Source organism: Hyperolius riggenbachi, chromosome 1 (assembly GCF_040937935.1).
Source record: "Hyperolius riggenbachi isolate aHypRig1 chromosome 1, aHypRig1.pri, whole genome shotgun sequence".
NCBI classification, from domain to species: Eukaryota; Metazoa; Chordata; class Amphibia; order Anura; family Hyperoliidae; genus Hyperolius; species Hyperolius riggenbachi.
The window spans coordinates 477,898,614-477,922,400 of NC_090646.1; the positions used below are offsets into that span (position 1 = coordinate 477,898,614).

At 45.8% G+C, this 23,787-nt stretch overlaps 1 protein-coding gene across 1 annotated transcript in view; it reads right to left on the reverse strand.

Moving 5' to 3' along the window:
- LOC137554661 (uncharacterized) overlaps positions 1–23,787 on the reverse strand; it is a 109,118-nt gene that overhangs the window by 22,874 nt on the left and 62,457 nt on the right. The window contains exon 5 of the mRNA XM_068271514.1: positions 14,528–14,638. Coding sequence (XP_068127615.1) covers positions 14,528–14,638 — 111 coding nt within the window. The remainder of the gene's footprint in view (positions 1–14,527; positions 14,639–23,787) is intronic.

The following is a 23,787-nucleotide window of genomic DNA, read 5'->3' on the forward strand; positions in this document are numbered from 1 at the left end:
TATCATATGAGACAATAGCATTAAACCTACTTTTTTTGCGTTTTAAAACAGAAAATAAAACTGGGAGGTTCTAAAAAATTGAATACATTTTTCAGGAGTAGGATGGATGAAATTGTTTATCTTCACAGTTTATTTTCAACTTGGATTTTCCATAATGTTCATGTATGAGTTAAAACGTTTGTACAGTATTTAGTTTAAATTGCTGTTGCCACTTTGCGATAGATACCGGTAAGTGACTTTTGGGTTGCAGTTTGGGCACTCGGCCTCCAAAAGGTTCGCCACCACTGTCCTAATCTGATGTCCCACCATTGCTAGGTTCATGTAAATTTGTATCCACCCGTTACCACACCTATATTCTGGTCCATGGCCCACCCATTTTTTGGTGCGGCGCGATAAGCACGCCACACAACGTGATCGTCATATTTTTGGCACGCTAGCTGCAGTGTGCTGAATTCTGCTGCCTACAGTATGTACAGTATACGCTGTTCTCTAGTGCTTGCACTGTGCATGGTTCATGTGTGCTGATTTACCTCCAGTGTGTACAGTGTAAGGTGTTACTCTGTGCCTTTATTGATTGTAAACCAGCTGTATTGTATGCTGATCCCTGCTACTTTCAGTATGTACAGTATTAGCTGTAAAGCCTGGTACACACATACAATTTTGATTAGCCAATTTTAGCTCTGTTCATAAAATTCATTGTCTGTTGGCCCACTTACTGCACGGGGGTGGGAAATTGGGGGTCAGTGATTGACCAATCAAAATTGTATGTGCGTATACATCTTTGATCTATGCCTATACTGATTGTAAATGATCGAAATAAAGGACAGGGGGCTCCGTCCAATATTTCGATGGGCAGGCCCGTTATCCGTAGCTTACACCGCTGCTAAGTTCATGTACATTTGGCCCCACCCATGGCCACGCCCACTCACCGCATGGCCACGCCCATTTTTTGCCGCGGCGCGCTGCGCGCGCCGCATGTATCTCCCCTCCTGGTGCCCACAGGTGCCACTGATCTCCAGGGACCCTAGAAACGCCCCTGGTGTGAACCAGGTCTTATTATTGCACATATAGAAGCATATGGAAGTTTTCCCTGCATGAAGCCCATACCATATTATACAATATACAATACAATACAATAATATTTCTATAGCGCTTTTCTCCCATAGGCAAGGGCAGGAATATCTCTTATAACCCACCTCTCTTAGGCCACATACACACATCAGACCCAAGTCTTTTGAAAATGAAAGATCACAGACCAAATTTACCCCATTCCATGTAGTATGAGAGCCATACCTTCACAGTCTTTTCTATGGAGCTGAACTCCCCATCAGAAAGAAATCTTTGCAAGATGCTGCACACACAGATGCTGTACAGACACAAAAGATCAGTATCTGCAAAAGATCTGTTCCTGCCAAAGATCCGTTCCTGAAAATTGCATTCATAGTCTATGAGATCTACAGATCATCATACACACCTTGTTTAACTGACATTCATCTGCAGATCAGACAATCATCTGCAGATCTGAAAATCCATCCTGGTGGATCTGATCTGCAGATGAATGTCTGTTAAACAAGGTGTGTATGATGATCTGCAGATCTCATAGACTATGAATGCATTTTGCAGGAATGGATCTTTTGCAGGAACAGATCTTTTGCAGATACTGATCTTTTGAATGTCTACAGCATCTTTGTGTGCAGCATCTTGCAAAGATTGCAGGTATGGCTCTCATACTACATGGAAGGGGGTAAAATTGGTCTGTGATCTTTCATTTTCCAAAGACTATGGTCTGATGTGTGTATGAGCCTTAAGTGACACATCTGCATAACTGTGGCCAGTGTTACACTGCATATAATGTTCCTGTTCCTTGCCTGCTAACAGTAAGTGCATTGTACACTAAAACCCATGGTTCATTTCCTGCTGTGGTGGAGACAGGAAGTGAAGTCTGTACAGTCATGTCATAATCAATATACAGTATTTGAATTATACACCCCCTTGTGGACACCTTTAAAATAGCATATTTTCCTTGCTGTATTATCCTGAAGTCATGTGACAGAGCAGGAAGTAGATCCTCTGAGATCAGGAAGAAGATTGTATGCCTGAAGCCATATTTCCTAGATTTGCTCTGTACTGTTGCATGCACATTCATCTATCCTTCATCTATGCCAATCCAAGCATTGCTGGTATATCAGATCTTATATTTCATCTATATCTGCAATGAGGAATGTATAATTTGCTGTATGCATGCATTTTGTTAGGCAAACATCAAATAATGGTGCCAGGAAACAAGGGCGCAGGGTATAGCCAAAATTTTAAAAGATTGTCTATACCAATACTTTTATTGTTTTCTCATCTTTATCTGAGATAGAATAACAAATGTTAAAATAACGGTAATGAAAAGGGTGTTTGATAAAGCCGAAATCGCAAAATATCATCGATAACAAATATTACTGATATTTACGACAACTAAACCTAACCCTACTCTTACACTGAACCCTCCCTCTACCAGTGCCTAACCCTAAGACCCCCCCAGTGGTGCCTAACCCTAAGACCCCACCTCCCCCGGTGGTGCCTAACTCTAAGACTCCCCCCCCCCCCGTGGTGCCTAATGGGAATGATCAAAAATATGCAAATACTTTGGAGTTTATGCAAATTTATGTAAATTTGTATGCAAATATTTGCAGCTTGAAATTGGACCAATCAATTTAAACCTGGATGGGACTTCAGTGGTCCATTTTCATGCTGCATACATTTGCATAAAAATGTACATCCATTTGCATAAACTCTGAAGTATTTGCATCTCATTGATCATCCATTCCCTAGTGCCTAACCCTAAGACCCAACCGGGTGGTGCCTAACCCTAAGATCCCCTCTGCTGCAAATCACATTAATTAAAAAAAAAAAATACTTTTCTAAGATAATACATTTCCAAACGATAACTTACAAAATTAAAATTCTCAAAACGAATTTCAAAATAATATAAAGTTAAAACGATAATTTACAAAATGATACATTGTCAAATGAATTTAAAAAAAATATTTTTCAAAACACTAATTCTCTCCGCCTATGGGGCAGCTAATAGTCCATTAGCTCCCGGCCCCAACATTTCCTTATTTCTTTTGTTAAAGCTAGGTGATGGCTAGGTCATAGCTCATGTTTGCCGAAAAGTATTAAATGAGGGCCCAAGGCAATGTAACAGTTTTTTCCCGCTGCTGATGATCACCTGGCTTTTTTGTAGTAAAATTTGGTGGCACTGTCATCCACCAGCGAGTGCTGTTATAACAGCACAGAAGATTTGGGCGTAGCCGGCGCCACTATAGGCCGTAATAGAAATTACAGCTATAGCTGCGCTCAGTGAGTAACTTGGATGCCATCAAAAGACGGAGCTGAAATTACTTTTAAAACATCGGCCGCCAGCAATAGCAGGAAGCTGAATTACATCATTCCCCACCATCCACGTCGACCTGGAGGGGGAATAGTAATTAGCACCGCAGAGACTTGTGCAGGAGCAGGGTAAGCCGTATATCGGCTTTATCCTGCGCCCAAATCTCCTGGCATATACACAGGACCAAGATGCCAATGACGCCACGTGACACAGGTGCGTCAGGTGGCATAGGCCCAGGGGTGACATCCTGCCCCCATGGCCCACCTTTCCTCAATCCCCACGGCCTTCGCTCGTGTTACCTTGTGAGCTGAGAGACACGTGTACGTTAAAAAAGGGCGCAGGGTTTTAAACGATAAGCATGAATAGCGTTTAAAAAAATTGTGCTATATTTCGTTTAAAAATAATGTCTTATAAAGTTATAAATCATTAAATAATGTGTATGAAATCGGCAATTGTAAAAAGGATAATCTTTCATGTTTAAAAAGTGAAGTGTATAATAACGTTTTATAAAAGATTAATAAGAATTTTTCTAAAGCTATACCTAACCCTACTCTCATACAGAACCCTCCCTGTACCTACCCCTAACCCCTAGACCCCCCTGGTGGTGCCTAAACCTAAGACCCCCCCGGGTGGTGCCTAAACCTAAGACCCCCCAGGTGGTGCCTAACCCTAAGACCCCCCAGGTGGTGCCTAAACCTAAAACCCCCCAGGTGGTGCCTAACCCTAAGACCCCCCTGGTGGTGCCTAAACCTAAGACCCCCCAGGTGGTGCCTAACCCTAAGACCCCCCTGGTAGTGCCTAAACCTAAGACCCCCCAGGTGGTGCCTAACCCTAAGACCCCCCTGGTGGTGCCTAAACCTAAGACCCCCCTGGTGGTGCCTAACCTTAAGACCCCCCCTGGTGGTGCCTAAACCTAAGACCCCCCTGTAATAAGCATTAATAACGGTTGAAAAAATATTGTGCTCTTTTTCGTTTAAAAATAATGTTTTAAAAAAGATTGTACTGTTTTTCGTTTAAAAATAATGTTTAAAAAATTATTAATCATTAAATAATGTGTAATCATGAGGAGCAGTTATAAAACATTAAAAGTCTCCGGGCACCGCATGTAAAACATTATTTTTCTCCGGCGCCCTTTTTTCCTGTTGGGCGCCCATTAAACGATATTTATTATGGGAGTGAATGGCGGCCCCCTTTTTGTCCACTTGCCTCAGGCGCCCGAATTTACTGTTTCCGAGACCCGCTTCCTCAAGCATAGAACCAGCTGGCTCTGTCTCCTCAGTCACAGCATCACAAGCTTCCTGTAGCGGCGATATACAGGAAGTCTGGGCACCTGATGCGGTAATAGTAGATGACTACTGCGATCTTAATTATAAGAGGAGCCTATTGTCTATTGTGTAGATGATCAGGGTTAGTGTTAGGCACTAGGAGAGGAAGGTTAGTGTGAAGCAGTAAAAAAGGGCAGGAAAGAAGCCCATTCGGTAAAAATGGCACTGCCATACATACACTTGAAAAGTCGCAAGCTAATTTAGGCGCAACATTAAATAACGATATTACTAACAATATCGGTAAATAACAATTTAAGCGCAATGTTAAACTATACCAAAAATGGCAAATAACAATTTAATTGTGGTATTACATTATTGGTACATTTACTGATAATGTTGAACCTAACTATAACTTACATCTCCCTACTGTCACACAGAACCCTCCCCGGGTGGTGCCTAACACTAAGACCTCCCCCTGGTGGTGCCTGATCCTAAGACCCCCCTGGTGGTGCCTAACCCTAAGACCCCCCCTGGTGGTGCCTAACCCTAAAACCACCCTGGGGGTGCCTAACCCTAAAACCACCCTGGGGGTGCCTAACCCTAAGACACCCCCTGGGGGTGCCTAACCCTAAGACACCCCCTGGTGGTGCCTAACCCTAAGACACCCCCTGGTGGTGCCTAACCCTAAGACACCCCTGGTGGTGCCTAACCCTAATGCTAGGTACACACCATACAATTTTCTGTTAGATTTTCTCTTAGATTTACCTGCCAGATAGATTTACCTACAACATGGAAAAAAGCTAATAGAAGAATCTAACAGAAAATTGTATGGTGTGTACCTAGCATAAGACACCCCTGGTGCCTAACCCTAAGACACCCCTGGTGGTGCTTAACCCTACGGCCCCTCTTGTGGTGCCTAACCCGAAGACCCCCCCAGTGGTGCCTAACCTTAACACTCCCCGATCCCCGCTAACAATAATACGATAAATGTCAATATTATTACAGCCACCCGCTAAATAGCGTAACGGCTTTCTGCATGACGATAAATAACAATTGCGCCCATTTTTGGCCGCAACTTTTTCAGCTGCTCCTACTGCCATAGGAGCTTTTAACAAATACTGTATTTTGCAGCATGCAGCGATAAAGGTAAAATTCGGCGCCAGATTAGCAGCAAGAGGGGGCAATTTTTGCATTTTTCCCCCCCACAAGTCTGTCTGCGGATATTGCCACCTCTTGCCGCTTTTTAGGCGCCTCCAACCTTCATAGTTGTATATCACAGCTTTGCGGAAGAGAGGGGTTACCTTTAGGAGGGGGATTTAGGGTTAGGCACCAAGGTTGCTCATCACGACCTTCTGACCACGGCATAGCCGTGATTTACAAACATTTTTTCACTATCCGACATGGTGATCCAAATTCATGACTGCCTCTCAATCACGAAATCAGATATGAATGCACTCGTGATCGTGGTCCAAATCCGAGTCGTGATCACGAATTTAGCCATGATCATGATTAAACCGCCAAAACCCGCCGACATTAACGGTTAATAGCAAAGCCCCCTTAACTACTAGCCGACCGCGTCACGCCGATGGGTGTGGCCGCGCTGGCAGCCCCAGGACCACCTAACGCTGATCGGCGTAAAGTCCTGGGGCTCTGTTTTGCAAGAGATCACGCGCAGGGTGCGCGCGCGCATCTCCTGCTTGGTGGGTGAAGCTCCGCCTTCAGTCTCCAAGTGGCGATTGCCGCTCGGGAGACTGTTACTCGGTGTAACCATCATCTAATTACACGTACAGCGCTGCGATCTGCAACAACGCTGTACTGGGACAGCCGTGCGACACGGCTGTCCCCTCCTGAGACACAGAGGTGATCGGCTGTCATAGGCTGAAGCCTATGACAGCTGATCACGGGGATTGGCTGGTGGAGGGAGGGAGTGGGGGAGGGGAATTACAGTATATAAAAAAAAAACACTTATTTTTATTAAAAAACACACAAAACAAACAAAAACAAACAAACAAACAAACAAACATTGGAGGGGCGATCAGACCCCACCCACCAACACAAAGCTCTGTTGGTGGGGAGAAAAGAGGGGGGGGGGGGGGGAGAATCACTTGGTTTTTTTTTTTGTCTGTGTCGCGTGGCCCTGCAGTTTGGCCTTAAAGCCACAGTGGCCAATTTAATGCAAAATGGACTGGTCTTTAGGGGGGTTTAACACTGAGGTCCTCAAGTGGTTAAATGCCAGAATCACCAAATTCGCAGGTTATGTTAAGAAGAAAAGTGGGAGCAAGGGGACATTTTTTTTTTCAAAAAGACCTTATACTTTTTGAGAAAAATGATTTTAATTTAAAAGAAAAAAAGTATACATTTAAATGCGGTAAATGACAGTTCGTTAATTAAACATAAGCTGCCAACTTTAGTAGTTAATAGCAAAGGCCCTTAGCATAGTAGAAACACCAAATTTGCAGGATATGTTAAAAAGATAGTGGGAAAAAGTATTATTTTCCTATTTTTAATTCGCACCTTGAGCTAGAGCAGCCCGCATGGTCCATGGTATAGGGGGGGGCTCCGGGGGAGAGGGCAGCCAATCCCGCCCCCCTCTCCCGAGCCCTTGTCCAATCCATGGACAAGGGGCTCTTCCTCACTTCCGGTGCCCCAGGAGGAGGTGGGGGTGACAAATCCCTGGGAGGGGGGGGGGGTTCATGGTGGCATCTGGGAGTCCCCTTTAAGAAGGGGACCCCAGATGCCCTCCCCCCTCCCAGGAGAAATGAGTATAGGCCTTATCCATTTCCATAAAGGGTTAAATGAAATAAAAATGCTACAATGAATAAAATCCTTTAACATTATAAATTAACCATAAATACTTACCTGTACCCACACCAATATCCTCGGAAATTATCTCACGCCAATATCCTCTATCTTGCGTCTTCAATTACATCTTGATTAAAGATCTCCACCGACCGCCGCCACACATGTCGCTACCCGCCACAGCTGTCAGCTATACTAAGCCCCCCAATACCATGGACCATGCGGGCTGGTATAGCTCAGCATGTGAAGCCCCAGTCGGCTGGGGCACCGCATTCTGGCTATCCCAGCCTGCATGGGTGTAACGAGCAGTGCACACAGATTTGCACTGAATGCAGAATGCCACTTAATGTGGAAATACTGAAGACCAAAACCAGGGTAAATGTGAAATAAAGTAATGATTTACTTACAAGGGCAGGATATATACACAAGTGATGCTGCAATTGGTGCATGAACATAAATACAAATGAACTGTACAACTAGCAATATGATTGCAGGCAATTGTCTTGCGATCAGACATACACAAACCAATAATAATATATACAGTGTGCACACAGTGAACCCCGAACCCTGTCTAACTAAGCTAACTAACTAATATATACACAGGATAATATACAACCAAGCGCAGGACATATGCAGCAGGCAATAGGTTAGTCAACAAGCCGAGATCAGATACCAGGACATCAAGTAATACAATCAGTGAGCAGAAGAATAGTCAGACAAAGCCAATATCATAAACCAGGGAATCAAACAATCAGGTAACAGGCAGACAGGTTACAGGTAACAGGAATCAGGTAACAGGAATCAGGTAACAGGAATCAGGTAACAGGAATCAGGTAACAGGAATCAGGTAACAGGAATCAGGTAACAGGAATCAGGTAACAGGAATCAGGTATCAGGTAACAGGGAAAGGACCAGAACACAGGCTCTAGGCTATCATCACCAATGAACTAGCAACAGTGTTCGGTTGTAGCTGGACTTTTATACTCTGCAGGATGGTCATGTGACCTCTTCCAAGGCTGCAGAGACACAGTTCTTGAATACAGAGACCTCTGCTGGTGGGCAGAGGGAACTTCAGGAGGAATGTACAATGTTCTTGAAATGAGAGGGGACATCTGCTGGTGAACAGAGGAAGTCCATACAGTTCACAAACGTCACCAGCAGGAACAGATCGTGATAGTACCCCCCCCTTGAGGAGCGGCCTCAGGACGCTCCACCAGACTACCAATTCACATCCACCTGGGTCCCAAGAAACATTGGGCGAAAAGGCAGACAGCAGACTGGAGACCGTCAGGCAACAAGGCAAGATACACAGCAGTCTGAAGAACATCAGGAAGGACCAGGAATCAGATGTCATCAGGAACGGCAGCAGGCAGAACCAGGAACCAGATATCAGGAAAGGCAGCAGGCAGAACCAGGAAGCAGATGTCATCAAGCAGGGCAGCAGGCAGAACCAGGAACTGGATGTCATCAGGAAAGGCAGCAAGCAGAACCAGGAACCAGATGTCATCAGAAACGGAAGCAGGCAGGACCAGGAACCAGATATCAGGAAAGGCAGCAGGCAGAACCAGGAAGCAGATGTCATCAAGCAGGGCAGTGGACTAGACACCAGCAGGAAGGACAGCATGTAAACAAGTCTCCAGCCAAACAGTTCAATAGTATACCTCCACCAGGACAACCGATTTGGCTTTAGCAGAGGTCTGCAAAACTGGGCTTTGTTGTCAGAAGTCTGTAGGAGCTGAGGAACAACAAAAGTCTGAGGGTGGGCATCAACAAAAGTCTTTAGAGGGTGGGCATCAGACAAGGTAGCAACAGGCTGGCTAGCTTCAGGCAGGGTGGCAACAGGCTGGCTAGCTTCAGGCAGGGTGGCAACAGGCTGGCTAGCTTCAGGCAGGGTGGCAACAGGCTGGCTAGCTTCAGGCAGGGTGGCAACAGGCTGGCTAGCTTCAGGCAGGGTGGCAACAGGCTGGCTAGCTTCAGGCAGGGTGGCAACAGGCTGGCTAGCTTCAGGCAGGGTGGCAACAGGCTGGCTAGCTTCAGGCAGGGTGGCAACAGGCTGGAAAGCTTCAGGCAGGGTGGCAACAGGCTGGAAAGCTTCAGGCAGGGTGGCAACAGGCTGGAAAGCTTCAGGCAGGGTGGCAACAGGCTGGCTGGCAACAGGCTGGCTGGCTTCAGGCAGGGTGGCAACAGGCTGGCTGGCTTCAGGCAGGGTGGCAACAGGCTGGCAGGCTTCAGTCAAGGTGGCAACAGGCTGGCTGGCTTCAGTCAAGGTGGCAACAGGCTGGCTGGCTTCAGGCAGGGTGGCAACAGGCTGGCTGGCTTCAGGGGTCTGGACCATTAGCTGAGCGCTTGGCTGGGCCGTTGGCTGAGCACCTTGCTGGGCCGTTGGCTGAGCACCTGGCTGGACCGTTGGTAGACACCCCAATACAGTCTGTGCAAGCTGAAACATATCCTGTGCGGGCTGGAGCAAAACCTGTGCGGGCTGGAGCAAAGTCTGTGCGGGCTGAAGCAAAGTCTGTGCGGGCTGAAGCAAAGTCTGTGCGGGCTGAAGCAAAGTCTGTGCGGGCTGACGCAAAGCCTGTGCGAGCTGAAGCAAAACTTCCGCTGTACCTGTTGGCAGAGATGCAGCTGGACAGGATGGCAGAGATGCAGCTGGACAGGAGGGCAGAGATGCAGCTGGACGGGCTGGCAAACTTACTGCTGGACTGGTTGGCAAAGATGCAGCTGCACAAGATGGTAAAGATGTAGCTGGGCAGGATAGCAAACTTTCTGCTGGACCTGGTGACAGAGATGCAGCTGGACTGGTTGGCAAAGATGCACCTGGACAGGCTGGTAAACTGGTTGGCAGTGGCTGGAGCGAAGTGCTGTCCCTTGCAGACTTGGCAGGAGCTGTAGGCTGTGTAGACATGTCAGAAATTGTAGTTTGCAAAGATCTGGCAGGAAGAGATGAAGTTAACCACTGCTGTACCGAAAGTAAGAAGACTGTGAGCTGAATACAGGTTTCTGCAAGCTGGATGCAAAGTTCTGCTGGCAGGATGCAAGAGTCTGCAGGCAGCTGGAGACAAGGTTCTGCAGATGGCTGTATGCAAAGTTCATCAGGCGGCTGGGTGCAACAGTCTGCAGGAGGCTGGATGAGAGGTTCTGCAAGCGGCTGGATGAGAGGTTCTGCAGGCGGCTGGATGAGAGGTGCTGCAGGCGGCTGGATGAGAGGTTCTGCAGGCGGCTGGAAGCAAGAGTCTGCAGGCGGCTGGAAGCAAGAGTCTGCAGGAAGCTGGAGACAAGGTTCTGCAGATGGCTGTATGCAAAGTTCATCAGGAGGCTGGGTGCAACAGTCTGCAGGAGGCTGGATGAGAGGTTCTGCAGGAGGCTGGATGCAAGGTTCTGCAGGTGGCTGGATGAAAGGTTCTGCAGGTGGCTGGATGAAAGGTTCTGCAGGCGGCTGGGTGCAAGAGTCTGCAGGCGGCTGGGTGCAAGAGTCTGCAGGCGGCTGGGTGCAAGAGTCTGCAGGCGGCTGGGTGCAAGAGTCTGCAGGCGGCTGGGTGCAAGAGTCTGCAGGCGGCTGGGTGCAAGAGTCTGCAGGCGGCTGGGTGCAAGAGTCTGCAGGCGGCTGGGTGCAAGAGTCTGCAGGCGGCTGGGTGCAAGAGTCTGCAGGCGGCTGGGTGAGAGGTTCTGCAGCAGGCTGGATGAGAGGTTCTGCAGCAGGCTGGATGAGAGGTTCTGCAGCAGGCTGGATGAGAGGTTCTGCAGCAGGCTGGATGAGAGGTTCTGCAGCAGGCTGGAGGCAAGAGTCTGCAGGGTTTTGTGTCAAAGTTTGTAAGGTGATTCCACCTGGATCTGGTGCAACAGGTAGTAAATGGTGAATAGATGAGGTTGGAAAGTATTTCCGTTTATTCTTTGCTTTCTTGACGGTTTTCAAAGCGAGAACAGGCTCTTGGTATGTAACTGGATACTGCTTTAACCAAGGTGTAGATCTTTTTGCAGTCTAAAGGGGAACTGACTTGTGATTAGAAGCAGGTTTAGCCACTGAGCACTGTGTGAGCTGGTCATTAGAAATATTAGCAGAAGGAAAGTAAGTGGACAGAACTCTCTCCCATGCATCAATTAAAGGAGAAACAGACCTTTGCATGCACACACCCAAATCAACCAAAGTTTTTGCAGATTTTATACATGCGGAAACAAATTGTTCATCTTTTTGAGCATAATAGCTAATAAAAGACCTCCAATCATCATTCAAATCATTAAACAGACACTAAGGCCTGGTGCACACCAAAAAACGCTAGCAGATCCGCAAAATGCTAGCAGATTTTGAAAGGCTTTTTCTTCTTTTTCTGCAGCGTTTCACCTAGCATTTTGCGGTTTTGGGAAGCGTTTTTGGTGTAGTAGATTTCATGTATTGTTACAGTAAAACTGTTACTGAACCGCTTCTGTAACAAAAAATGCCTGGCAAACCGCTCTGAAGTGCCGTTTTTCAGAGCGGTTTGCGTTTTTCCTATACTTAACATTGAGGCAGAAACGCATCCGCAATCCAAAATCTGCAGCAGCCCGGGAGTATGCGTTTCTGCAAAACGCCTCCCGCTCTGGTGTGCACCAACCCATTGAAATACATTACCCTAGCGGATCCGCACCCGCAAGCGGATCGCAAACCGCAGCCGAACCGCTCTGGTGTGCACTAGGCCTCAATCTCCCATTTTCCAAACAGAGGGTCCCAGTCACTTTTAATGGGAGCAGATAGATTACTCTGAACATAGCTTAAAGGGTTAATTGGCTTAATCTGTTGATTAGGCTGATAATAGGTTGTTGTAGCTGGATTTTTAGCTACCAAGAGACTTTGCAGAATTTGCAGCAGGGCTTGTACATCAGACACTGAAAAAATATTTTGCTGCACAAATTAATTAATTTGTGAAATTAATTGCTGCAATTCATCATAAGAGTAATCTAAAAACTCTTTATAACAGTGTTTTCTATCCTCCTCTGCAAATATGGCAAAGTAATCTATATCCTGCGGAGTCCAGTTTAACCCCATGGCTGGAACAAATGAACCTTCAGTATTTCCTAGTGACTGTTTTGGCTAGTTCATTCTGTAACGAGCAGTGCACACAGATTTGCACTGAATGCAGAATGTCACTTAATGTGGAAATACTGAAGACCAAAACCAGGGTAAATGTGAAATAAAGTAATGATTTATTTACAAGGGCAGGATATATACACAAGTGATGCTGCAATTGGTGCATGAACATAAATACAAATGAACTGTACAACTAGCAATATGATTGCAGGCAATTGTCTTGCGATCAGACATACACAAACCAATAATAATATATACAGTGTGCACACAGTGAACCCCGAACCCTGTCTAACTAAGCTAACTAACTAATATATACACAGGATAATATACAACCAAGCGCAGGACATATGCAGCAGGCAATAGGTTAGTCAACAAGCCGAGATCAGATACCAGGACATCAAGCAATACAATCAGTGAGCAGAAGAATAGTCAGACAAAGCCAATATCATAAACCAGGGAATCAAACAATCAGGTAACAGGCAGACAGGTTACAGGTAACAGGAATCAGGTAACAGGAATCAGGTAACAGGAATCAGGTAACAGGAATCAGGTAACAGGAATCAGGTAACAGGAATCAGGTAACAGGAATCAGGTAACAGGAATCAGGTAACAGGAATCAGGTAACAGGAATCAGGTAACAGGAATCAGGTAACAGGAATCAGGTAACAGGAATAGGACCAGAACACAGGCTCTAGGCTATCATCACCAATGAACTAGCAACAGTGTTCTGTTGTAGCTGGACTTTTATACTCTGCAGGATGGTCATGTGACCTCTTCCAAGGCTGCAGAGACACAGTTCTTGAATACAGAGACCTCTGCTGGTGGGCAGAGGGAACTTCAGGAGGAATGTACAATGTTCTTGAAATGAGAGGGGACATCTGCTGGTGAACAGAGGAAGTCCATACAGTTCACAAACGTCACCAGCAGGAACAGATCATGATAATGGGAGACAAGGGGTTACAGAGGCCCCCACGTCATTTTTTTTCTAATTTCCACACTCAGCACACAATTTATTTATTTTTTAAATAGGAAAATAATATTTCTCCCACTATATTTTTAACATATCCTGCAAATGTGGTGTTTCTGCTATGTAAGGGTGCTTTGCTATTAACTGCTAAAGTCAGTGGGTTTTGTTTCATTAACGAACTGTCATTTACTGCATTTAGATGTATACTTTTTTCCTTTGAAATTTTAAAATCAATTTTCTCAAAAGCATAAGGTCTTTTTGAAAAAAAAAATTCCCCTCGCTCCCACTTTTCTTCTTAATATAACCTGCAAATTTAGTGATTCTGTCATTAAAGGGGGCTTTGCTATTAACTGTTAAAGTCAGCGGATGACTCGTGATTCGTGATTACATGCAGTTATTCGACTCAAAACTACACTCGAGTCAGATATCTGTTTCTGTTCGTGATCGTGATAAAGAGTCAATTTGAAAGTGGGCGGAGTCAAATTCGTGATCACTCGAATCATGATTGGGGGTATCCGAGCAACCCTGTTAGGCCCCACTGGTGTGTGTGTGTGTGGGGGGGCGTGTTAAGGTTAGGCACCACAACGGAGGAGTTTTAGGGTTAGGCACCAGTGGGGTTGGGGGGAAGGGACTTAGCGTCAGCCACCATGGGTGATGGGGGTGTCTTAGTAGTAGAATGAATTAGTAGAATATTGCTTAGTTTAGCGATATTTTACTAGTGGCAATTCTCTGCACCCTTTTTTCCAGGTGCCTTTTTCCCATGTGTGCGGGTTAGTGTTAGGCATTAGGTGGTGGTGGGAGAGTTAGTGTTAGGCTCTAGGAGGGGAGGGTTTATGTAAAAATGGGTAGAAGTGTAAATAAAAGAAAATTTAAATTACCAATATTTTTAATAATGGCACTACTCAGCACCCAGCTCATCCAGTGGCACCGTAGCATGTAATCCAAGGTTTTGGTAACATGGCACAGCTGACACCCATCAACATAGCAGTTGACATCAATTACTGACAGTGAAATGTTCCGCACAGTCACTGTATGATCATTGTTCTGTATACCTGTAGTTTTATATGAGTCCTCCTGGGTCAGTGTTGTTACATTACTGACATGATGAGATCTGGATGTCTGGAGATTTGTAGTGGAGACACTTGTGACTTCTCTTGCCCTACCTGCAGAAAACAGAGCATTAAGTTATTCGATGTAAGAGCATAGTAACCGTATGAAATGTGCTTCCTACTGGCCCACTTTCTTATGATTTAAAAAACAATGCTCCAGTAAAGCCTTGTAAGCACACTGGATAAGTCTCAGCTGATTTGATTGTTTTGTGCCTTCTTGACCAAGTATCTAGTGCTTCTACAGTTTACCTCAAACAATGAGCAACAAATGAGCACATTGATGCCCCACACCACAGAGAACCCCTTGGTCATTTTCCCTCCCCTCTCCATAGAACGCACCCCATTTAGCTAAACAAGCATAGCTTATATCTGCATGATGCTTGTTCTGAGCACTGTTAACAATAGTTAATTGCTACCATTTTTGAACATGTTTACAAGGTTTATGAAGCAGTCATGGGGGTAAAGTCACAATACAGCATAATGCTGCAACCCATGGATTTACGTACCTCTCTTTTTGTGAACAACAGTTTCTTACCCCTTAAAATGTAACAACGTTATGTAAAGTTATTTTGGCTGAAAAAATAGACATCACTTCATCAAATTCACCCCCCAAAGATTGTACAATACTGCCCTGAATCTTATTATCAGATAAATCTTTGGAGGCGAGAAAAAATACACAGGGATACCGGGAGCCCAATCTCGTGTAATACCGTCTGGTTAGTGTTGGACAAATGTGTGAGTATATGTCAGTATAGACAGTACCGTCCTCACTCGGCCTTTGTAAGGGCTGGTGTGGTGGTCTCAGCTCCAAAATAAAAAATCGTCTTTTGCTCGAGAGGAGATCAAAGACTAAGCAAGCTCCTCTTAGGGAGGCTACTGTAAACACTATGGGGAGAGTAGGAGGCGCCCAAGAATTCAGTATTCACACTATAAATAGGTAAGAAGTCTTACCTTAATGTGGTCTAGCTTCAAAAATGCGAATATTTTCTTTAAAATGACAGATTTTATTATGCACATCAGAGAACGCGTTTCGCAGATGCAATCCGCTTCATCAGGTCAAATTCAAGTGCCTTTAAAAACAATTTTTTTTTTTGACAGGAACTCAGAAACAGAGACACAGTACATACTATCATATTTCAATAAATGTATATATAAAAAATATATATACCTAAAGAATATATACATAAAAAATACTACATAAATACGGTTATATATAGGTATTTGATTTAAAAAAATCTGTAAATGTGGTGGATCTCACACGAGGTCTACAAGTGTGGCACCCATGTAAAAGTTATAGGGTGCCACAATCTCGGATGCTCTCGTATGCCGCCGGGGCCCCGTGCAAGCTAATTGGTCTCCTACTAATAGACCGCATGTTATATTATTTAGTGCTCCTTTCTAATGAACTCTGAGATGATACACTACTGATACTGATATCTTGGGCGCCTCCTACTCTCCCCATAATCTTATTATCAGAGCAGGATCATCCACAAGGCAACTAGGCAAGTAACTGGGACCCAGTGGGCATCAAAGTCTTTTTGTGTGACCCCACTTTACCCCAGCTTACCAATGGGGCAATGGGGAGGGGGGGGGGGTCGGGCACAAATCTACTACTTTGCTGAGGGGCCCCACTTCATCTCAACTTCCTTAGCAGTAATCACGAGTCCAGCTCAGGGTGGAAAAAAACAAGCCAGAAGCGGTAACCCTGAGCGTGACTCATGGAAGCCGCTGGAGGTATATACAGAGCAATGCGTGCAGCTGGCATGTTCACTCACCTCCTGGAAGATCCCGACGTTGGCTGCCATTCTTCTTCCTCTCCACGGAGGCTCTGCATCCCCCCATGATGACAGACAGCGATCTCACTACAGGGTTACAGCGCCACCCGGAGGACGGAGGAAACAGCAGTGATGGATCCCAGGGAGGTGAGTGAGTGCTGGGCTGCAGATCTCCCTAGCAGCATGATTTGTTCCTGGTTTTAGGGTCTAAAACCATGCAAAAAAATTGCACCGCTTTTAGACCCTAAAATCCGGAAAGAATCATACCGCCAAGGGGGTTAATCCATCTCTGCTTATTACACGCTATATAATGCATGCAATAATGGCCAAAGCAGCAGATCATGCACAAGCTTTGCACCCCTTATCTGCTTGTCACTTGTTTTATTTCTTATCTAGTTAATAGATATTACGGTTCTAGCGGTAAACCTAATTTCTATGTATGTTTTTTTAAGTGTTTTTCCAAAATTAATATTTGAATATGAATGTTTGCTAATTATTTTACTACAAATTTTCAGGCAGCCTGCTGCATTTTTTTTTTTTGCATGCAGCACTAGCTCACCCCACAACCACTCTCCATGCGTTTTACGCAAAAAGCAAAAGAAGGAAGGTGTCATATATGCTAGAAAATTTGTATGAAATGTACAGATTTTTGTCTCTGTATGAAAATCTGGCTGTGAATTCTCACATGAAAAGCACAAACCCGTGGTGGAAATGCGGCCTTTATGCACATAAATTGGTTACTGGTGTATATTAACATTCATAATTCCACAACATAATTCTGCTCTCTGAATGGACCCAGTGGTCTATTATTCCACAGGTGTTCCCTGCATGAAGGCCATGCCACATTGGATGGGTGAGGCAGTTAATCATGTCAGATCTAAGCAGTACAGCAAGAGCAGGAATATCTTATAACCCACCTCTCTCAGTGACATATCTGCATAACTGTGGCCAGACTGCATATCATGTTCCTGTTTCTTACCTACTAACAGCAAGTGCAGTGTACACTAAAACCCATGGCTCATTTCCTGCTGTGAAGACAGGAAGTGAGGTCTGTACAGTCATGTCAAGACCACCACATCTCACACCTTCTCCACACTGCCCAGAGCTCTAGGAGTCAAGCTCTCATCCTTCCCCAGCAAAATCAACACCATTACTGCTTGCTAAAAAGGAAATGGCCATTATGTGAAGAAAGAAACTCCAAATCCAAAAAGTTTATTTGCAAGACAAAATACACTAAGCATTGCCAAAGCAAAAGAAAACAATAACATGGGGTGGGGTGGGGGGTAGGGGGCATTGTGGGAATAAGGGAAGGATATAGGTATACAGTCCATAGGGGTGTGGAGAATGTAAGGGATGGTATGGGGGGCTGAGATATACAGTCCATAGGGGAGGGGGGTCAAGATATTCAGTCCATAGGGGAGGGGAAAACAGGGGGTATGCAGTCCATGTTGTAGTTTGTTCCTCTAGTTGGAGGTAGAGATTGCCGGAACGGTTCGCCGGTGAACGGGTACCGGCAAACTTCTGTGGTTCGTTGTCGCGGAGAACTGCGAACTTTACCGGAGGTTTTTGCCCCCATAGTGCATCATGAGTGTCAACTTTAACCCTCTACATCACAGTCAGCAGGCACATTGTAGCCATTCAGGCTACACTCCCTCCTGGAGCCACCCCCCTTATAAAAGGTAGGCAGCCAGGGCCGGTTTAAGCAACAATGGGGCCCCAGGGCAAAATAAACCTGGGGGGCCCCCCCAACAGATACCCCGGAGCAAAAATTGGCATTAAGGGACCTTTTTTTGCAGCTGGTATAATCAGGGTTTGAAGCCCGAATCGGTCGGAGCTCCACATTCTGGCTACCCCAGCCTGCATGGGGGACAAGGGGTTAAAAAGTTTCAGGAGGGGGGACCCCACATAATTTTTTTTGAAATAAATTCCCACACTCTAAACATAAAAAAAAATTGGGAAAATAGGAAAAAAAAATTAGGGTTTCTAGAATTTAAGGTGGATTTGCTATTAACCATTAAAGTCGGCTGGTTTTTAAATGTGTATTTTTTTCCTTTGAAACTTTAAAATCGATTTTCTCAAAAACTATAAGGTCGATTTGAATTTTTTTTCCTTTTGTAGCCACTGGGGGCCCCTACAAGCTCTGGGGCCCTGGGGCAGCTGCCTCCTTTGCCTCTATGGTAGCGTCGGCCCTGCAGGCAGCGTCAGGCTTTTCACTCACTCATGTGCCTGCCCTGCAGTAATTAGAGAAAGGAGAGCTGCTGCAGAGAGAGATATAGGGAAAGCTTAGTTAGGCTCTTGTAGGCTTGTTAGCTTGCTCCTTACTGATTCTTATTGCTAAAAAAATCACCCCTCAACAGCTCTTTTGAGAGCTAATCTTGTTTTTTTTTGTGGCCCACTTGCATTATATACAGCCCTGCCAGTCAGTCGCAGCTGGCCTTTGGCCCCTTGGTGGTAATTACTGCTGTGCCAGGTGCAGATTTGTAATACCCATCACTGCATATAACTACCTGTTGTTCCCTTCAGTGCATCCACCTACCTACGTGAGCGCACGCAGTGTAACTGTGCCTGTCCGGTACCTGTCTGTGTGTGACAGGTGCACATTGTAATACCCATCACTGCATATTTCTACCTGTTGTTCACTGCAGTGCACCCACCTGCCCACGTGAGCTCACGCAGTGTCACTGCGCCTGTCCGGTACCTGTCTGTGTGTGACAGGTGCACATTTTAATACCCATCACTGCATATACCTACCTGTTGTTCACTTCAGTGCACCCACCTACCTACGTGAGAGCATGCGGTGTCACTGTGCCTGTCCGGTATCTGTCTGAGTGTGACAGGTGCAGATTTGTAATACCCACCACTGCATATACCTTCCTGTTGTTCAGTGCACCCACCTACCTACGTGAGGGCACGCAGTGTCACTGTGCCTGTCCGGTACCTGTGTGTGTGTGACTGGTGCACATTTGTAATGCCAGTCATTGCATAATTGTTCACAGTACCTGTGTGAGTGCACGCTGTGTAATATACCACTCCGAGCATACCTGTTAACTGCACCTGTGTGACAGCTGCACATTGTATTGTAATACCAGTCACTGCATACCTTTCACTGCAGCTGTGTGACTGTATTAGTCAAGTCAGTGCATACCTTTCACTTCATCCCCCCCGATATGGACAAAACAGGTAGAGGCAGGTCTATTCGAGGTTGTGCTGACGTGATTTTGTGCGGCCCTGGCCCAAAGTACAGTGCTCAAAAGAAGGCACGTCCCATCAACTCCCAAGATTGTCAGGACGTGGTTGACTATTTAACACAGAACACCTCATCTTCCGCAGCCACCAGCGCTACTACTAGCACCACATCCGCTGCATTTGACACTTCGCAGGAGTTATTTGATGGGGAAATCACTGATGCACAGCCATTCTTGTTACAACAAGATGAAGGCGCTAAGCAAGTTACCACCTCATATGTCTGAGTTAGGCAACACTATGGACGTAACGTGTGAGGAGGAGGATGATGAAGTACCTGCTGTTGGTGCAGTTTTGGAGGTGTCTGAGGCAAGCGAAGCTGGGGAGGATGATTATGATGATACGGATGCCACATGGGTTCCCAATAGAGGAGCTGAACAGGGGACAGTTCAGAGGGGGAGTCAGAGAGGAGTAGAAGGAGATGAGTTGCTGTAAGAAGCAGGGTGAGCTCGTCGTCAGAAACAGGTGGTGGCAGTGTCTGGTGCCATGTATCGCCACCTATGGAGAGCCAGCCAACATGCCCTTCAACGTCAGCTGCTGAGGCCGCGTACATCAAAAAAGGGCGTCGGGAAAAAAGGGCGCGTGGTGTAAACGATAAACAGTATTATCGTTTATTGAAATATTGTGTAGAATTTCGTTTAGAAATAGTGTTTTAAGAATTTATAAATCACTAAATAATGTGTATGAGATCGGTAATTCTTAAAACGTTAATCTTCCCTATTTGTAAACTGAAACTTATATTTACGTTTGTTAAAACCCTCCCTGTACCTATCCCTAACCCCTAGACCCCCTGTTGGTGCCTAAACCTAAGACCCCCCTGTTGGTGCCTAAACCTAAGACCCCCCTGTTGGTGCCTAAACTTAAGACCCCCCAGTTGGTGCCTAAACCTAAGACCCCCCTGTTGGTGCCTAAACCTAAGACCCCCCTGTTGGTGCCTAAACCTAAGACCCCCCTGTTGGTGCCTAAACCTAAGACCCCCCTGTTGGTGCCTAAACCTTAGACCCCCTATGGATAATAATGTTTTACAGTCATTAACCACTTTACCCCCGCGCGTACGTATTTCTCCGCCCCTTTTTCCATCCTTTAAAAACCAGGGACGGAGAAGCACGTACTTTCCGTGTTCCCGACGCTGTCCGCGCTCCCGCTCGTAAACACGCCGCCCGCCGCTAGTAAAACCGCCGCCGCCCGCTCGCCCGGAGATCAATGAACGGGAAAATCCATTCCCGTTCGTTGATCTAAGCCCCACAATGACCCGCTGCTCTCCTATGGGCAGCGCGATCATTGTGAGAAGAAACTCACGTGTCCAGCCTCCTTATTCTTCCTCCAAGCTTCCGGAAGGAGGCTTGGAGGTCGCAATAAAGCAAAAAGTTACTGTGGCCATCTTGTGGCCAAATAGTAAACTACACCCTACACATTTTTCACATACAAATAAATGACTTTTACACAAAAAATTAACTCATTACCTCCCACACTCCCCATTTTTTTTTTTTGTAATTAAAAAAAAATTCAAAAATTTACAATTAAAAAAAATACATAATTAGTTACCTTAGGGACTGAACTTTTTAAATATTTAAGTCAAGAGGGTATAACACTGTTACTTTATAAACTATGGGCTTGTAATTAGGGATGGACGCAAAACTGAAAAAAATGCACCTTTATTTCCAAATGAAATATTGGCGCCAAACATTGTGATAGGGACATAATTTAAACGGTTTTATAACCGGGACAAAAGGGCACATAAATTTCATGGGTTTTAATTACAGTAGCATGCATTATTTAAAAACTATAATGGCCGAAAACTGAAAAATAATTTTTTTTTTCCCCACATTTTTCCTATTTTCCCATTAAAACACATTTAGAAAAAAATAATTCTTGGCATAATGTCCCACCTAAAGAAAGCCTAATTGGTGGCGGAAAAAACAAGATATAGTTCATTTCATTGCGATAAGTAATGATAAAGTTATAGACGAATGAATGGAAGGAGCGCTGAAAGGTGAAAATTGCTCTGGTGGTCAGGGGGTAAAACCCCTCAGTGGTGAAGTGGTTAATAAATAAAAAATGTAAATAAAAAAATGTAATTAATTTTTTTGGGTGAATAATAATGTTTTAGAAATGTTTTAGAAATAGTGATTTAGTATCTTTATAAACGTTATTCGTCACGGGCTCATTTTGTAAAGTTAAATCATCACAAACATAGTTATAAATCCTTAAAAATCTCCGGCGCCTTTTTTCCCTGTTCGGCGCCCGGTAAACAATATTTATAATGGGAGTGAATGGGGCGCCCTTTTTGTCCACTTGTCTCATGCGCCCAAATCTCCTGCTTCCGCTGAGGCCACCATAGTGCCCACACCCCAGGGGTGCTCAGCGGTTTGGAAATTTTTTAGTGTGTCTGTCGTAGATCAGAGCAATGCTATCTGTTCTCTCTGCCTCCAAAAATTGAGCTGTGGAAAGGCCAACACCCACGTAAGGACAACTGCCTTACGAAGGCACAAGCTGAAAAATCACAAACTGCAATGGGAAGACCACCTGAGGAAAAGCAGCACACAAAAAAAAGCCACCCTCCTTCTCCTCTTCCATCTTCAGCTGCTTTCTCCCTTGCACCTTCACAATCACAGCCAACCTCCTCCACTCCGCCTCTCACCTTGAGTGGTTCCTGCTCCTCTGCCCACAGCAGCAGCCAGGTGTCCGTGAGGGAAATCTTTGAGAGGAAGAAGCCAATGTCTGCCAGTCACCCCCTTGCCCTGCGTTTGACAGTTGGCTTGGCGAAACTGTTAGCTCGCCAGCTGTTACTATACCAGCTGGTGCACTCTGAGGCCTTCTGAAAATTTGTGGCCACTGGGACACCATAGTGGAAGATACCAGGCCGCAATTATTTCTCAAAAAAGGTGATACCCAAACTGTACCATGAAGTTGAGAGGCAAGTGGTGTCATCTCTGGCACACAGCGTTGGATCAAGGGTCCATCTGACCACGGATGCCTGGTCTGCCAAGCACGGTCAGGGCCGCTACATTACTTACACAGCCCATTGGGTCAACCTGGTGACCAATGGCAAGCAGGGAGTACGTGGCTGTGCAGCGGAACTTGTGACACCTCCACGGCTTGCAGGCAGGCCTGCTGCCACTTCCTCTCCTCCTGCTACATCCTCTTCGCTGTCGTCCTCCTCCTCCTCCTTGGCTGAGTGGCAGTTCAACTCTACTGGTGCTGCGATCTCCTCTCCAGTTACACAGCCCCAGCTCCCCAGGGCCTTTGCTGCATGCCAGGTACGACGGAGTCACACCATATTAGACATGTCTTGCCTCAAAGCGGAGAGTCACACTGGAGCAGCTCTCCTGGCTGCTCTTAACAAACAGGTGGATCAGTGGCTGACGCCGCACCAACCGGACATCGGCAACGTGGTGTGACAACGGCAGCAATCTAATTTCAGCTTTGAATTTGGGAAAGTTGACACATGTTCCCTGCATAGCAAGAATCTAATCATTCAGATATTTGTGTCTAAGTACCCAGGCTTACAGGACGTCCTGAAACAGGCCAGAAAGTTGTGTGGGCATTTCTGGCGGTCTTACATGGTCATAGAATGCTTTGCCGACATTCAGCGGAGAAACAACTTGCCGGCGAGACGCTTGATTTTTGATAGCCCCACTCGCTAGAATTCGACCCTGGTCATGTTTGACCGTCTGCTAGGAGAAAGCCGTCACCCAGTATCTCTACAACTACAGTAGAAGGACACAGTCTGGGGAGATGGTGATGTTCTGGCCCAGGAACTGGACACTCATGTGAAATGCCTGCAGGCTCATGCGGCCGTTTGAGGAGGTGACAAACATGGTGAGTTGCAGTGAAGGCGCCATGAGCGACTTGATCCCCTATGCTTTTTTCCTGGAGCATGCAATGCGTAGAGTGGTGGATTAAGCTGTGGAGGAGTGTTAGGAGGAACAGGAAAAGGAGGAAGAGTTGTGGGATCAGAACCAGAAGTTTCCTCAACACCTGCGGCAGCACAGAGGGGGGAGGAGGAGGAGGAGGAGGAAGAGTCGTGTCGGGAAGAGGAGTCAGACTCAGATGATGAGGAAGGTGGTTTTTTTAGAGGAGGAGGAGGCGGCAGAAGAACAACCGCAGCAGGTGTCGCAGGGGGCTTGTGCTACTCAACGTTCCCGTGGTATTGTTCGTGGCTGGGGGGAGGAGGAGAACTTG